The sequence below is a fragment of the Aspergillus aculeatinus genome (genome assembly GCF_003184765.1).
Source record: "Aspergillus aculeatinus CBS 121060 unplaced genomic scaffold BO66scaffold_20, whole genome shotgun sequence".
NCBI lineage: Eukaryota > Fungi > Ascomycota > Eurotiomycetes > Eurotiales > Aspergillaceae > Aspergillus > Aspergillus aculeatinus.
This window is the reverse complement of record NW_020291489.1, coordinates 70,250-83,079: the sequence shown is the minus strand read 5'-3', so window position 1 is coordinate 83,079 and position 12,830 is coordinate 70,250. Positions and strand designations below refer to the sequence as shown.

The window sequence follows — 12,830 nt, the reverse complement described above, 5'->3', positions numbered from 1 at the left end:
ACTCCACTGTTATACTCCGGTTGGGCGGAGCTAATGGTTTTGAACGTCGATTTGTATGGTACGAGGATGTAGATATGGATACTGTAATGAATGACACCGGTCTTCTTCAAGATGAGCACGTTCGAGAGGCAGCTGTCACGAGGGATGATCCCCGGGGAGGCGTTTGCAGGAATGTGGGTGACAGGCAGGATACCTCGGTAACGGCGTCGTGCCGCAACCTGCCGGGGCATGCGGTGTACCTGCGTCGCCTGCCGACAGTCCACCAATCCCCGCATGGTAGGCAACCAAGCATCACAATGCCAGTCTAGTTGCTATATAGTACATGCTATAGTGTATGTAAGCTGACCCTAGGCGGGGTGGGGCCACCAGCACCAGCACCAGCAGTTAACTACGGAGCTCCGTACGGATTTCACCTATCCCACCCCCCACAAGAAGGAACCTAGAAGGGAAATTGGCAGACGGCAAGAGGAAACAAAGAAATGATTGAACAATAGGATGATAAAGAGAATAGAACGGAGCCTCCAGGACCAGCGCCCAACAGAAGCAATTACTCAGTCAGTGTACTACGCCTAGTTCCATTGGTGGACGCCTGGAGGGTAAATCATTTCAATAATTGACTACTATTATTATACTCGAGTAGAGAGTAAACAAATCAGACCGTTAAGACGCTCGGGTTCTTCCATCTGAATGGTTGGTGGGCCTCGAACCGGAAATTAAAGCGCTCTCGGGCCCGGAGGGGAGGAAAAAAAAAACTGAGCCTCTCGAGGTCAGCTCTGTGAGTGTAAGGTATTTTGACATACCGTATTTGTTTCGACTCCGTAGGCAAGGTGGGTATCGCAGCGGTACGGACTTACGGTATGTAATTTTACCTCTTGACACGGTCACGGTGGTTGGTGACTTTCCTCGCACGATGGATGTGATTTATCATCGAGTACGTAGTTAGCTATTGATGATTCGGATATGGGAGGCAGCAGCAAGCAACAGAACTCAAGCTTTTGGGGGGGGAGGATTGAACTGGTGGAGAAAGCGAGCGAGCGAGGACTCGAGGCTGAGCCCACCTCTTCTGTGTGGAACTGGTATCTATCTCCGAGGCCATCATTCCCCCCGGGCCCCCCCTGACTTATATACACCCCATTCTAACTGAATCCAGCTCGTTCCTCCATCTAGTCGTTCTCCTTTTTGCCCGAAAGTCCGCCGCTAGCCTTTTAGGTTCATCTCATTTCCTCTGAGGTCACTTTCCTTCCAAATGTTACTTGAATTTACTAGTCGTTGCTCATGCGTTCGTCCGTCGGACTGGGGTTATGGTTCTACGCTGATTGACTTACTGGTCGGCTTCAAGCACAAGGGGATCCGTGGACGTCTCCCTGGAAGAGCAAGATCCACCTACCGTTCTGACCGAGCATGACCATGGGCGCTGCTAAGAGATGCTCGGTTACAATCAGCAGGCTCTACTCCGTATAGTGGTTCGATCCCTAGGGCAAAGGGGGTGGATCGGATCCCTCTAATAAGAGATGGATTATGAATGACATTGCCGACGGCCTTCAGATCGCCCCCACGCTACCTACCTACTATGTACCTACCTACCTGCCTACCTACCTACCTACCTACGCATCTAGCACTATGAATGCCGAGACCGGTCCCATTGTTGAAAGCTTAGCTCGGTTACACGGGCTTAGGTCTGGTTAAATTAGTTCTAGTTTACTGGGGTTGTTCGTGGTTTGTCGAACTAACTACGAACTTAGTTGCTACCTTAGGTGGGCAATGCTACTCTTGGACTCTAGTTAACCATACTATCGTGCGCATGGGGGGGGTGTTTCTTGCATATGATGGCGCCTTCGGTTTGCTGGCTGGTGGGGGGGCGTGGTTGGCGAGGAACGGAGGTACGGTTTGAATACCGTTTCTCATGGTTTGGCAGTATTGCAGGTGGGTGGGTTTGTGCCATTGCTTTTCGCTGGTGTGGATGGGTATGCAGATGCGAGATTGAGAAAGAAAAAAAAGACAGAAAGAAAAGAAGAGCTTGTTCTTCCTTGTAGGGTCGATGCAGACAGGGAAAGTATCCCGTTTAGCTTTGCCGGTGTCCTTTTGCATACTGTGGTCTGTGGATGCACGAGGGAGACTCGGTCGATTGAGCACTACGTAGTGGGCGGTGCGTTCGAGACAGGTGGTCTAGGAGCCTGGGGTTAGGACAACGAAAAGGGATGGAGAGTGAGCGCGGCGTGTTACTAGGGAGACACTTTGTCGCATTTTTGGTTCTTGTGCTTTGTAACTTATGATAGGTTGCGGGTTGGTAACGGTTCTTATATTGACTACTTACCGTGTGTATGAGCATGGATGGTGGAAGCTGGGCTGTCCTAGTACACAGGAAGAACAATGGGATTCCTGTCAAAAAGGTGGATCGAATTGTCCAGCACATTGTAAAGGAAAATAAATAGGATAAGATGATGTAGGCAGAATGTGATCAGACCTGCGAGGAAGTATGACCACACAATTTGATCACCACGACCTGAAACAGCAGATTTGCCTAACCTTTTGCATTGCCCATGCATCTTCCTCCTCATAGGGAGCGAGTTGACCCCCGAATCAACAAAAATAGTGGCCAATTCCTTCCAGGAAGGTAGAAGGAAGTGCCAAAAGAAATGTCCCGAGGGAGGTTCGAACTCCCGGCCTTGGGATATCAAGGAAGTTGAAGCTTCCATGTCATACTGCGTATGAGACCCACGTGATAACCAACTACACCATCGAGACAACTCGTTGGAAAGCGTCATGTCATTGATGCTTATATACAGACATCTTGCTCCCGCCACGGAAAGATCTCTTACTTGCAATAGGCTTGCATCCCGCGGCGGACAATTGACACCAACTACAGGCACTAAATTAAAGGTTGTAAATTACATGATTGAGAGATCGTCTATTGGCACAATGTGATAATCCATTCCGGAAAGTCCAGGTTAAGCTTCCTTCGAGCAACGGGATGATCCATAAGCTGTACAGGTTCTATCAAGTGTCTCAAGCACTACCAACAGGAGCCGCGCTGTTCCCTGATGTGGCACCGCGACTCGCCAGTGTCGTTTGCTGTTCTTGCTGTGGCTGCGCTGCCTTGGGGCGCCATTTGGCCAGCACCTTGCCAGCAGCGGGGCGTGATTCCTCATCTGCGTTAAGACAAATTAGCTTAAACGACGAACAGGTAGCGAAGAACACGGAACGTACAGGTCTCGTATACATGCTCCAAGGCATTGAGACATATCTCGCGGGCCGGTGGTCGAAACATAATTAGATACCTGGTGACGGTCAGCATAAAGGGTCGCCGAGTTTCCCAGCAGTTGACCTACAGTAGTGATTGAACACATAGATTGACACGCTCGGGGTCCTTGGCAAGACTAGCGACCCGCTGTGTGATGGGTATTGTCACCTCCGGAATCTCACTCAAGAAGCGGATGAAGATCTTGGTGTCTCGTGAATCGATATATGGCAAGAACCCATCCAAGAGTCTCAAGACCCAGTGGTCATAGAACAGCGGCACAGTAGCTTCCTCGTCCTCTGGCCTCCGCTGCGAGGCAGTGAACTGCATCTGTACCCGGTCATTGTACCACTCTTCGTTCAACCACATGATGCCCACATTCACCCGGCCCCGGAAGTCCTCCAAGATGTACCGATATAGAGTCTCCCGGATTGTATTAGAGATCGTTGCCTTGCCTCGACTCGATGCATCTTGTCCGAATTTCCCTGTCCCCGTTTCCAGGCCTGCTGGAGCTCTTGTGGCGAGTCGGGTGAGTAGAGTGACCCAGGCGTCTCGATCGAAGGTGCTACCGGCCAATCGAGCAAATCCCGGCTGCTGCTGATTCTTTCCCTTCGCCGGATTCGAGGCGACTGCACTAGACGCTAGCATACCGAATACTCTCCCGACAGCACTGCGTCCAACGTCTGCAGCCTCGGCCTCTGATAGCGGAGGGGGCTGAGGTAAGACGAACGGTCCCAATGAGACAAGATCTGGCTGAATTTCTGCTACTTCGGCCGCCACAGCATCCGCCTGCTCGCGCGCCGGTTCTGCAACGTCCATAGGTTGGTACTCTGGCTCGTAATCGTCGTCGTCGTCGGCAGCCGCTGCCGCTGCCGCCGCCGGAGCCTGCACGGCCTGTCTCTTCTGAATTGTCTCGTAGCGCATGCGAATGGCCTATTGCCGGGTCAGTATATTGCTTCTGCGTCCTGACGTCTTGACCTACATCGATAGACTGGGTCAACGCCGACTGATCCACTCGAGCGAGAATGGGAACGACGATGTTGACAAGGAGATCTGGAGGTAGTTGCTTGACATCAAAGCGTGAAGCTTCAGCATCCTCCGTCAGGGTAAAGAGCTGCGAGTAACTGGTTGGGCCAGGAGGAAGTGGCGGAATTTTGACCAAGGGCGGCGTCTCTGCGTCAAGTTTCGTTCGTTTCGTTTTGTCAAGCCCGTCCGTGGGTTCGGCAGGTGGTCCACGTTTCCTTGTTGCGTCGTCGACGATCTCGAGGCGTGAGTTCTTCAGCCGATCGACGTGCTGTTCCATCTTACGAAAGAATGGATGGTTGGCATTCCTAGACAGTCTTCAGCACATAGTACAGGTTGACTGTACATCCTTGTCTCACCTCTTCATTATATGTTCGAGAACGGCCCTGGCGGTTCTTTCCATCGATTTGACTCCGACCCGGATAGCGGGAGTTATGGGTGGGCGTACTTGTCTCGCAGGGAAGAAATTCATGATCGCATTGATGATTTTGTTGCCGATGGACTGCCGACTGCGGATGAGAACTGCCAGGCAGTTCAGTGTTGCGTTCACGAGGATGGGATCGCTACGGAGACATTAGCAACATTCCCAGAAGTTCCCAGTTCTCGGTCAAGAGAAAGTACCTCGATTCTTCCTGCAGAGCAGACAGAAGTCTATCCAGAAGTCCAGAGGCTTCTGCCTCGAGGTTAGGAAGTGACAAAACGGGATGATTGCGAGACACGATAGCCAAGGAGGTTTCGTTCTGGTCAGGTCGCTAGGCAATAAAGGAACAACCATTAACTTCAGATCGCACAAAACACCTCTGACCGGATCCTGTGTACGTACTCTAGGGTCCGCAATCGGTCCATGGGTCTGCACTTGAACCACGCGTTGAACGAACTTGATGCAACAGATCTTGACCTGCGAAGGAAAGGAGTCCCATCGCCGCAGGATACCCTGTTTGATAGCGGTCATATTCTCCCACATGGCTCCATCTCGCGGATGGTTTATACTGCAGCATTGAAGTGTTAGTGGTTGCGCCCAACAAGAAAGACAATTTAGGCATCACGTCTGCTTCATGCGAGCGTCTACGAAGGCTTTTTTTTTTTCCAGGAAGGGAGGTCTCGGGGCAGTGAACAAGAAGCAAACGCCGGTGACCTACATATGCCTAAACACCAACGGATACAGACTGGCAGCACTCTGCACTATATGTTTCAGGACCAAGGGATCTCCTTCCGGTAACTCCAGTATCTCGCGCTGCGCCTGTAGGACGTTGGCGGCCAGCTGCTCCTTCTGTGTCGAGGCCAGCGCCGGGCTAGAAAATGTTTCGGCCAGAAACTCCGCGCCCCATCTCCGCAGTTCTAGTCGCGCACGCGATCCGATTATAGGAAGAACACCGTTCACAATCTGGGGGTAGAAGGCGGCATCGCCCAGAACGAGATTGCGGGCAGCATTAAGCTGCGCGATCTGATCGACGAGGTGATCGGCCGATTGAGCCATTACGACTCCGTTCAGCGGCCGGTGATAACGGCCTGGCAGAAGACGGGCGAGCGAGGCGGGGTTTGCAGATTCAATGCTGATTGTCACCGGTCAAAGCTGTCTACGCAGGGAAGTTAGGTGCCAAGGCACGGAGCTTATAACACGGCCGCGACGACTATTTGTCCCCGAGACACATACGAGGCGTGGAGAATGTCGGAAACGTTCGCTGAGAGAGACGTATGCAAGAGATCCCGGGTCGATTGGAGAGATGAATTGCTGGCGAGATCAAAGGTGGATGGCGGTGGAGGGGGGGAAACGAGGAGAGGAGAGGAGAGGAGGTTAAACGCGGAACTGGATTGATTGTATGAAGAAGCCGAGACCCAGACAAAGCCAGGCAAAGTCATGCTCCTCCCAGTCACGTGCCATGCCTCCCGCTCATGGCAGCTGGCAATCATCACATCATACAATGATAACGTGCACTGGCTGCAAAATAAACATTCTGTTCTATGTCTTTCGGGGGCTGCTGTGAAAATAATGCTTGAGGGTCACATATGACCTGTCAGGTCATGCAGTCAGACTTGATCACGAAGGCCAATTGACGCACTATAAGAGGCGAGGCAGCCAATCGTACTATATATTGTTAGCACAATATACAATATAGCATTGATGGAAGTCATACCCAACATACGCCGGTACTTCACGGATATAGACGGTCAGTATGGGAATCCAAGCACAGTGAGCCCTGCTCATATAATTAATATTCAAATCAAATCAAACCCCACCGACATAATTGTCTTCTGTAGTAGTGTATCTCCCCGCAGCGACGGACAACTGGTCCGACCGGCCAGGAACGCCAAGCCCGGCGGCATCCCATCCAATTTCTGGAGGAATCCAGACTGTCATCCAATCTTTCGGCCTTTAACGATCGGATCGTCTCTCGTTCCTCTTTCCTTCATACCCTTCCAACCCAGATCCATCCGGTGATAACTCGAGATCGAAGCACTCTTGTCAAAATGGCCTCTGGAATGTATGTTCTCCCTTCCCCCCCCCGCCATTCCCTCTCTTCCAAATGCGACAGTCAACTCAACCCAACCCCGGCAATCATGCCACCGTCTCGCCGCGAATTCACGAAACCGCTTCATGAGAGCACAATTAGAACATACTGACACCGATTGATGCCGCTTACAGCTTTAACTCCACCTACTACGGCAAGGACTACCGCGCCGGAGCCGCCCTCCTGCGTGCCCGCCGGCCCTACCTCGTCAAGAACGCCATTACCGGCCTGTGCCTCGTCGGATTCACCATTGGTGTCTGTATGTTCATCCACAGGTCCTCCCTCGTGTTTGCACCAGTCTCCCATCGATCTCCCAGGAGCTGGAGCTAACCATCAACCTCCCAATCCCAACAGATGCCTACACCATCCGCGCCGTCGGCCAGGATGAGTTCTCCGACGTCAAGGTCCCCGAGACCCCCGCCAAGCCCCAGCAGAAGCAATAGACGGAAGTTCATAGACATCCCTTCCTCTTCTCCTGCTTGAATGCAATTGATCGCAATCGCTTGAACTGTTGGGTGCTATCGTCGCAGAGAAGAAATAACGGAGCGTGGGGTCGTGGAGTTGTATGGTCATCTTCCTCTACGCGTGGGGCTATCATCATCCGGGCCCGGGTTGGCTGTGCCTGGATGGGCTTCGCCTAATTTCAATGGACTCATATACATATACACCGAAGCCTGGTTGCCCGCCGGAAGATGGTGTATATCCCTCGCACTACTGGTACGACTCGACTCCACGGATAACCGCAAGCGATTGAAGCCCGGCCAGCTGTCAGATCAAGTTCAAGATTATTCGATATACCGCAGATCAAGTGACAGGCCCCCAAGTGATACGTTCAAACAGCAGGAGTGCTTCCGCAAATCTTTCCCGCTTGTCATTGACACTCATCTCTGCTCATTTATTCCCCCTCAAAGTTTAGCTTCTGTTTTACGAGATAGGTTTCATGTGTATATTATCCAATCCTGAATCGGTGTTTCCGTCTGCGCTCTTGCTCAGCAGGTAACAATGATGTAGGCTTTTTTATACAACCCAGCGGCTCCACACTATGATGAAGTGAAGCTGCACAGCTAGTTTGGCTTATGTCGATCAAATACAGGTTATGATGAAACATCTAGTACACAAGGGATCACTTTCATCGTCCCGGATACTCTATCTGCTACATGAACAACAAGCAACAACTCTCCCCTACTCGGTTCTCAGAACACGAGGGCCCTTCTTCTTGGTCGCACGCTTGCGCTTGTGGCCGCGGTCAAATGCGACTGCGTTGCTGTGGTCTCGGTTCAAGTTGTCCAAATCCTTGACCTTGTAAATACGAATGATCCAGTTCTCACTGGTGAAGGCCTCCTCGAGGGTGGACAGCTGGGGTCCCTCCGCCGGGAGCTTCGCACCACGGACACGGTCCACGGCCTGACCGCCCTGGAACATGGTGTGGTAGTTGTAATAGGACATTTTGTACCTAGCTCATCGTTAGTGTTTGCTCCCAATCCCAGAGAAGGATATCCTTACATCAAGCTGTTGCGCATGGTAGGTGTGGCTTGATCATCTACACGGTATTCACCGCGAGCAGTGAAGAAGTCACGCTCCTTGACCTCATCGGGCCAAATACCTTCGGCGATACGAACCATCCACAGGAACTTGTTGATATCATCACCGGAGTAGCCCAGCAATCCACCGAAAACCACCAGGACGTAGTCGACATCGTGCTGCCGAAGAATGGGGTAGCTGACCTCCTCCCGGGAGCTCATCGCCTTTCCAACGGTGGCAATGTGGGTGTTGTTCCAGGTGTTGTTGTCAACGAGAGTGGGGCGGTCAGCCATACCACCGATTTGATAGCCATAATCCCACCAGGACATGACCTTGGCATTGTGCGGAGTGTTCTGGCGGAGCCAGTAGTAGGCCTCACGGTAGTCGTCGATGATGTGCTGGCTTCCATCCGGCATCCGGCTGGCCAGAACCACGGATGGGGAAGAGTAGGCGTTGGAAGTGACCCAGGTGCAGTGCGCGACGAACAGGAGAAGATAAATAATCGCGGACGATGTCACCACCAGCTTCGAGAGGTAGGATGTGACTCCAACGTCCGGCTTTCTTGCAGAACGGAGGGGCTCCGATGAGGTGTCCTCAACAGCCTTTGCCTTGGGATTGGGGCCTGGGCTGGCAAGAACGTAGGTATCAAGAATAGTGGAAAGAGCCAGGGCAGCAGCGACACAGACGATAGGGGTCAGCGTCAGCATCAGACGAACCATGACACCAGCAAAGTAACTGGCAAGAACGGAGTAGATGATGACGAAGACGTGCTCGTCCTTGAGATCACGGAAGCACATGTAGACACCGGCTGGAAAAAGCCAAATCAAGAAGTTGAGATCGAAAAAGAATGCTGGCCAGGCGGTAGGCTGGTGCTCCGAGACCGATGCGATGATAGGGATATGAATCTTTGCGTAACCAGTATCCCACAGCGAGTAGAAGCGACCACTCCAGGGAGCAATGACTCCAGAGACAGTGAGGACAACAAGTCCCACAAATGCAGCGCCGAAAACGACAATGATCATGGTAGTCAGGAGTCTCTGGAAATGCTTGCCCGGAATAAAGCCTCGCACGAAGTCGGCAAATGCCACCAGTTGAAGCAAGCCGAAGATACCGAGAGCAGACATGTGGTCACTGTTCCGGATGGGCAAGAATCCAACGAAAGGAATTTGCATGCTTGCCAAAGTGCCCAAAGCATACCAGGTGGTGTAACTGATATAGATGCGCGAGCTGTATCTACCCATGCAAAGGAGAACGAAGACGTGCAGAGGAATCAAGTTGGTGATGAAAACATACCCTCCCCAAGCCGACACCATGTAGCCGTAGAACAGGGCAGTCAATGCACCCCACATGATAGAGCCATTTTTGACAGCCTTGATCCACAGGAAGAAGGTGAAGACGAGCAAGAAAATGGCGATGGCCTCGTTGTCATAGCTGCCAGCAACCGAACGAGAGATATAGCCAGGGACGATGCCCATGAAAGCAGCCGCAAGCAGACCGGCAGATGGCGATGTGGACATCTCACAAGTAAGGAAGTACATCGCCAAAGCAGTCAAGCCCGAAAATCCAGGAGCAAGCAAGACACAAATGTTACGGATGTCAACGGGGATGGTCAGGAACCGCAGAATGTGGTAGATCACGCCGCTGGTCACCATCAGGCCGGGATATAGTGTACCGCCCGTAACACGTCCCAGAGGGTGCCAGGTTCCTAGAAAGTTCGACGGTGGTCAGAATTGAGGATTGCTTGTCCAAGGACTTCGCCATTGCATTCTCTTGGAACAACGGTCATTGCTGGCGATGAAGCAACTTACTGTCGTCAAACCAGTCCCAGAAGCTGTAGAAGCCATGTTGAACCAAGTATTTGGTTGCCCTGAAATTGAACCAAGGATCGACTAGTAGGCAAGGCCATATCAGCGTCAATTCCAAGGCGATGGAGCCGGATATGATGTGCAATCGCGGGCCGCGGAGTGAGCTCAAGGTGAATGTCGGGTAATACTTCAATAGGTCGGTCGGTGTGGGAGCAACGTACATTCGTGAATAATACTTTCAAAGCCTGACGTAGAGGCAGTTAGCAACTTCAATCGTATCGGTTAAATCGGTGCCAATAGAGCTGGTGGTTCATACGAATAACACTGAACAATCGACTGGACACAGCGGCAGCGGCAATAGTTCCCAGAATGATAATCCGCAGTAGACCGCGAGTGTTCCTGCCGGTGTTACCCTTTAGAAGGACATTGAGGGGTGATTCGGCCATAATGGCCAGGAAGTAAAAATCAAATTTCCAATTGGGAAAAGTGATAAGCGAGTGACTCTCGTCCTGCCTAGGCGGTTCGTTGAGAGCGAAGTTGAAAGGGAGAGAGACCGGGGGAGATGGAGTCGAGACTGGAGCTTCGCAAGGTGGTCTCTTCTGGGGTCTTGGCACGCCAGGTACGTAAGTCGCAAGCCGCCCGTTGCGGTTTTGGGGAACCTCCGATTGTCCCCGCACCGCATCATTATCATTGCCAGCCAGCCAGCCAGCCAGCCAGCCAGCCAGCCAGCCAGCCATACTGACGATCCCGCTTCTACTCCCCTACACCACCGGTCTTGATCTGCTGCGAGGGTCGTAGTGTCACGGAATCGAGTTGTCAAGAATGAACAACCCGCCACTTTCGCAAGAGCAGCTTGCTGCAGCGATTTCATCGGCCGCTACACCGTCCAAGCTCTTCGACATACTCTCCCCATACGAGGAAGAAGCATATCTCCTCTCCTTTCAAGATAACAGACAGGCAGAGCTTCTGAGCCAATTCTATGCCGCTTACTTCTTGTCTCATCTACTGACAGATCAAATGTAAGCACTTCGATGCCGATCATCGATCACTTGTCAGAATTCTCACATATCTATCAGTTACGAAGCCCGCTTTCTGACGAAGCGAATGCCACAAGACCTTTTACAGACAGACGACTCCCTGCAAAACTGCGTGGCATTACTGCGGGCAATTTGGCAGCACAAACATGAGTCCGTCTACACGATATTGAGAGAGTTGCCATGGCCTGATACACTGAAGCCGATAGTACAGATTTATGACAGTAAGTGACGATACTTTACCAGAACATTTAATAGTCTTCTCCGAATGCTCTTGCTCACATGCTTGAAGCATATTTCCAGGAAAAGACGTTGCGAGAAGTAAGCAGGGCATATGAAACAATCAGACCTGCAACAGCTGCAAGCTACCTCGGTCTCGACCCCGCGGCCACAGAGCGAGGAGACCCAGCCACGATAGGAAAGCTCATGGCTCATGGATGGACCCAGGACGAACAAACCAGACTACTACACCCCAACACTGTCGTTGATGACTCTCAGCAAGATGACCAGCTGTATAACGATCTAAGTGAAATAATGGCCTTGATTGGCAGTCGTCGTGGTTGAAACCCTGCGGATCACCAGGGGATCGATTCCTCACGAATGAGACCATAACGATAATACCCTCTAATGAAGACTAAAGGCTGGAATATAAGAGACAAACGTGCAGAACAATGGTCTTCTAGCAAGCGTCCTATGAAGTACCATAAACGGCCTTTGAATGCCCCCCCAGAGCGGCACCACGCGCAAGGGCAGGAAGTCATGCAGGGGTACGCAAGCAGTACGGAAGGATCAGCAATGAAACCGAAGCATACAACTGAATCTCTTGCTCTTCTGGCCCAACTGTAGTGTACACATGCACGACAGCCCAGGGTATGTACAGATGCGGGGATGATGTCTATAGTGGAAAAAAGAAAATCATTCCTTTCGCTCGCAATGACACGACTCTGGGAAATTAGACCAACAAACAATAATACATAACCGGGATCATCCCGCAATCTCTCCTCGATACCTTGTCAGGTTCCGGTCGGGGGAGAGATAAAAGCAAATCATCTTCTCGCTGTATACTTCCAAACATATCTAGTTCTCACCGGCCTTCAGCTTCAGGAAAGCCTCAAGGTCAAACCGGCTGTCCTCGGGATCCGTAATCACTGCACACAGTCACCAATTAGCGTCCATCGGAGGGGGCCATGCTGGCCATTTCAAGGGAGGAGCGAACGCGGATGAATCGGGTTGTGCTCAGAGCTTAGGGGAGAGCGAGAAGAGACATACCGCCGCTGTTCGTCTTGGAATCCTTGGGCGCCGTCTTCTTCTTCCATTCGGCCTTGGCCTGCTCGATCAGGCGCTCCTGGCGGGCATATTCACGCTCGGCCTCTGCGTGCTTGGCGGCGGAGGTGAGGGAGGACTGGTGGTAGAAACCGTAGACGAGACCGGTAATCAGAGCCGAGTAGCGGAAAACCTACAAGGCAATTGAATAGTGTTAATAGTTGAAGGCCATACTGGAGGGGGGTGGTATTGGGTTGGCTGGATTGGGCTGGATTGGGATTGGAGTATGTATCAGAACGGGCCCTGGCGGAGACTCACGTTGACACCCTGAGAAGCCATGTTGATTGAAGAGAGTCCCTGGGCCTCCGGAGCGGCAATCAAACAGAATTAGTGAGAGAAGAAGGATCGAAGCCGGATTCCGAGCGACCGGTTTGGA

General features: G+C 51.9%; 6 protein-coding genes and 1 non-coding gene across 7 annotated transcripts; 3 read left to right on the top strand and 4 right to left on the bottom strand.

Annotated features, from left to right (window-relative positions):
- The first annotated feature begins 1,232 nt into the window (after positions 1-1,232).
- Positions 1,233-1,483, top strand: BO66DRAFT_391276 (uncharacterized protein). The gene has a single exon (XM_025647218.1). The coding sequence runs from the start codon at positions 1,247-1,249 to the stop codon at positions 1,403-1,405; it is 159 nt and encodes a 52-aa protein (XP_025504653.1). The 5' UTR covers positions 1,233-1,246; the 3' UTR covers positions 1,406-1,483.
- A 1,154-nt stretch (positions 1,484-2,637) lies between these two features.
- BO66DRAFT_t138 lies at positions 2,638-2,745 on the bottom strand. The gene has a single exon. It is a non-coding gene; the product is annotated as a tRNA-Met (tRNA).
- A 113-nt stretch (positions 2,746-2,858) lies between these two features.
- BO66DRAFT_372683 (RNA-processing protein PTA1) lies at positions 2,859-6,062 on the bottom strand. The gene is made up of 8 exons (XM_025645507.1): positions 5,401-6,062; positions 5,085-5,250; positions 4,883-5,013; positions 4,621-4,824; positions 4,221-4,569; positions 3,330-4,171; positions 3,208-3,278; positions 2,859-3,149 (listed from the first exon to the last, which is right to left on the bottom strand). Exons 1-8 carry the CDS (start codon positions 5,736-5,738, stop codon positions 3,007-3,009), a joined length of 2,244 nt encoding a protein of 747 aa, XP_025504652.1. The 5' UTR covers positions 5,739-6,062; the 3' UTR covers positions 2,859-3,006.
- Positions 6,063-6,730: 668 nt separating this feature from the next.
- BO66DRAFT_437783 (uncharacterized protein) lies at positions 6,731-7,214 on the top strand (the record flags this gene model as incomplete). The annotated part of the gene is made up of 3 exons (XM_025651016.1): positions 6,731-6,744; positions 6,906-7,030; positions 7,126-7,214. The coding sequence occupies 3 exons, from the start codon at positions 6,731-6,733 to the stop codon at positions 7,212-7,214; spliced, it is 228 nt and encodes a 75-aa protein (XP_025504651.1).
- Positions 7,215-7,772: 558 nt separating this feature from the next.
- BO66DRAFT_391273 (dolichyl-diphosphooligosaccharide--protein glycosyltransferase subunit STT3) lies at positions 7,773-10,647 on the bottom strand. The gene is made up of 5 exons (XM_025647217.1): positions 10,414-10,647; positions 10,319-10,342; positions 10,101-10,181; positions 8,275-9,997; positions 7,773-8,224 (listed from the first exon to the last, which is right to left on the bottom strand). Exons 1-5 carry the CDS (start codon positions 10,541-10,543, stop codon positions 7,954-7,956), a joined length of 2,229 nt encoding a protein of 742 aa, XP_025504650.1. The 5' UTR covers positions 10,544-10,647; the 3' UTR covers positions 7,773-7,953.
- Positions 10,648-10,919: 272 nt separating this feature from the next.
- On the top strand, positions 10,920-11,695 carry BO66DRAFT_321079 (CSN8/PSMD8/EIF3K family protein; the record flags this gene model as incomplete). Its single annotated transcript, XM_025643703.1, has 3 exons — positions 10,920-11,116; positions 11,174-11,355; positions 11,424-11,695. The coding sequence occupies 3 exons, from the start codon at positions 10,920-10,922 to the stop codon at positions 11,693-11,695; spliced, it is 651 nt and encodes a 216-aa protein (XP_025504649.1).
- A 513-nt stretch (positions 11,696-12,208) lies between these two features.
- Positions 12,209-12,733, bottom strand: BO66DRAFT_321446 (ATP synthase subunit e; the record flags this gene model as incomplete). Its single annotated transcript, XM_025643722.1, has 3 exons — positions 12,209-12,279; positions 12,401-12,587; positions 12,713-12,733. 3 exons carry the CDS (start codon positions 12,731-12,733, stop codon positions 12,209-12,211), a joined length of 279 nt encoding a protein of 92 aa, XP_025504648.1.
- Between the last annotated feature and the right edge of the window lie 97 nt (positions 12,734-12,830).

Coding starts and splice junctions, on each gene's coding strand:
- BO66DRAFT_391276 (XM_025647218.1), top strand. CDS start 1,247: ATGTTACTTGAATTTACTAGTCGTTGCTCATGCGTTCGTCCGTCGGAC.
- BO66DRAFT_372683 (XM_025645507.1), bottom strand. CDS start 5,738: ATGGCTCAATCGGCCGATCACCTCGTCGATCAGATCGCGCAGCTTAAT. Junction 5,014..5,084: donor GACCGATTGCGGACCCTAGA/GTACGTACACAG, acceptor TTTATTGCCTAG/CGACCTGACCAGAACGAAAC. Junction 4,570..4,620: donor CTCGAACATATAATGAAGAG/GTGAGACAAGGA, acceptor AAGACTGTCTAG/GAATGCCAACCATCCATTCT.
- BO66DRAFT_391273 (XM_025647217.1), bottom strand. CDS start 10,543: ATGGCCGAATCACCCCTCAATGTCCTTCTAAAGGGTAACACCGGCAGG. Junction 10,182..10,318: donor TGAAAGTATTATTCACGAAT/GTACGTTGCTCC, acceptor CTTGCCTACTAG/TCGATCCTTGGTTCAATTTC. Junction 9,998..10,100: donor CTGGGACTGGTTTGACGACA/GTAAGTTGCTTC, acceptor CGAACTTTCTAG/GAACCTGGCACCCTCTGGGA.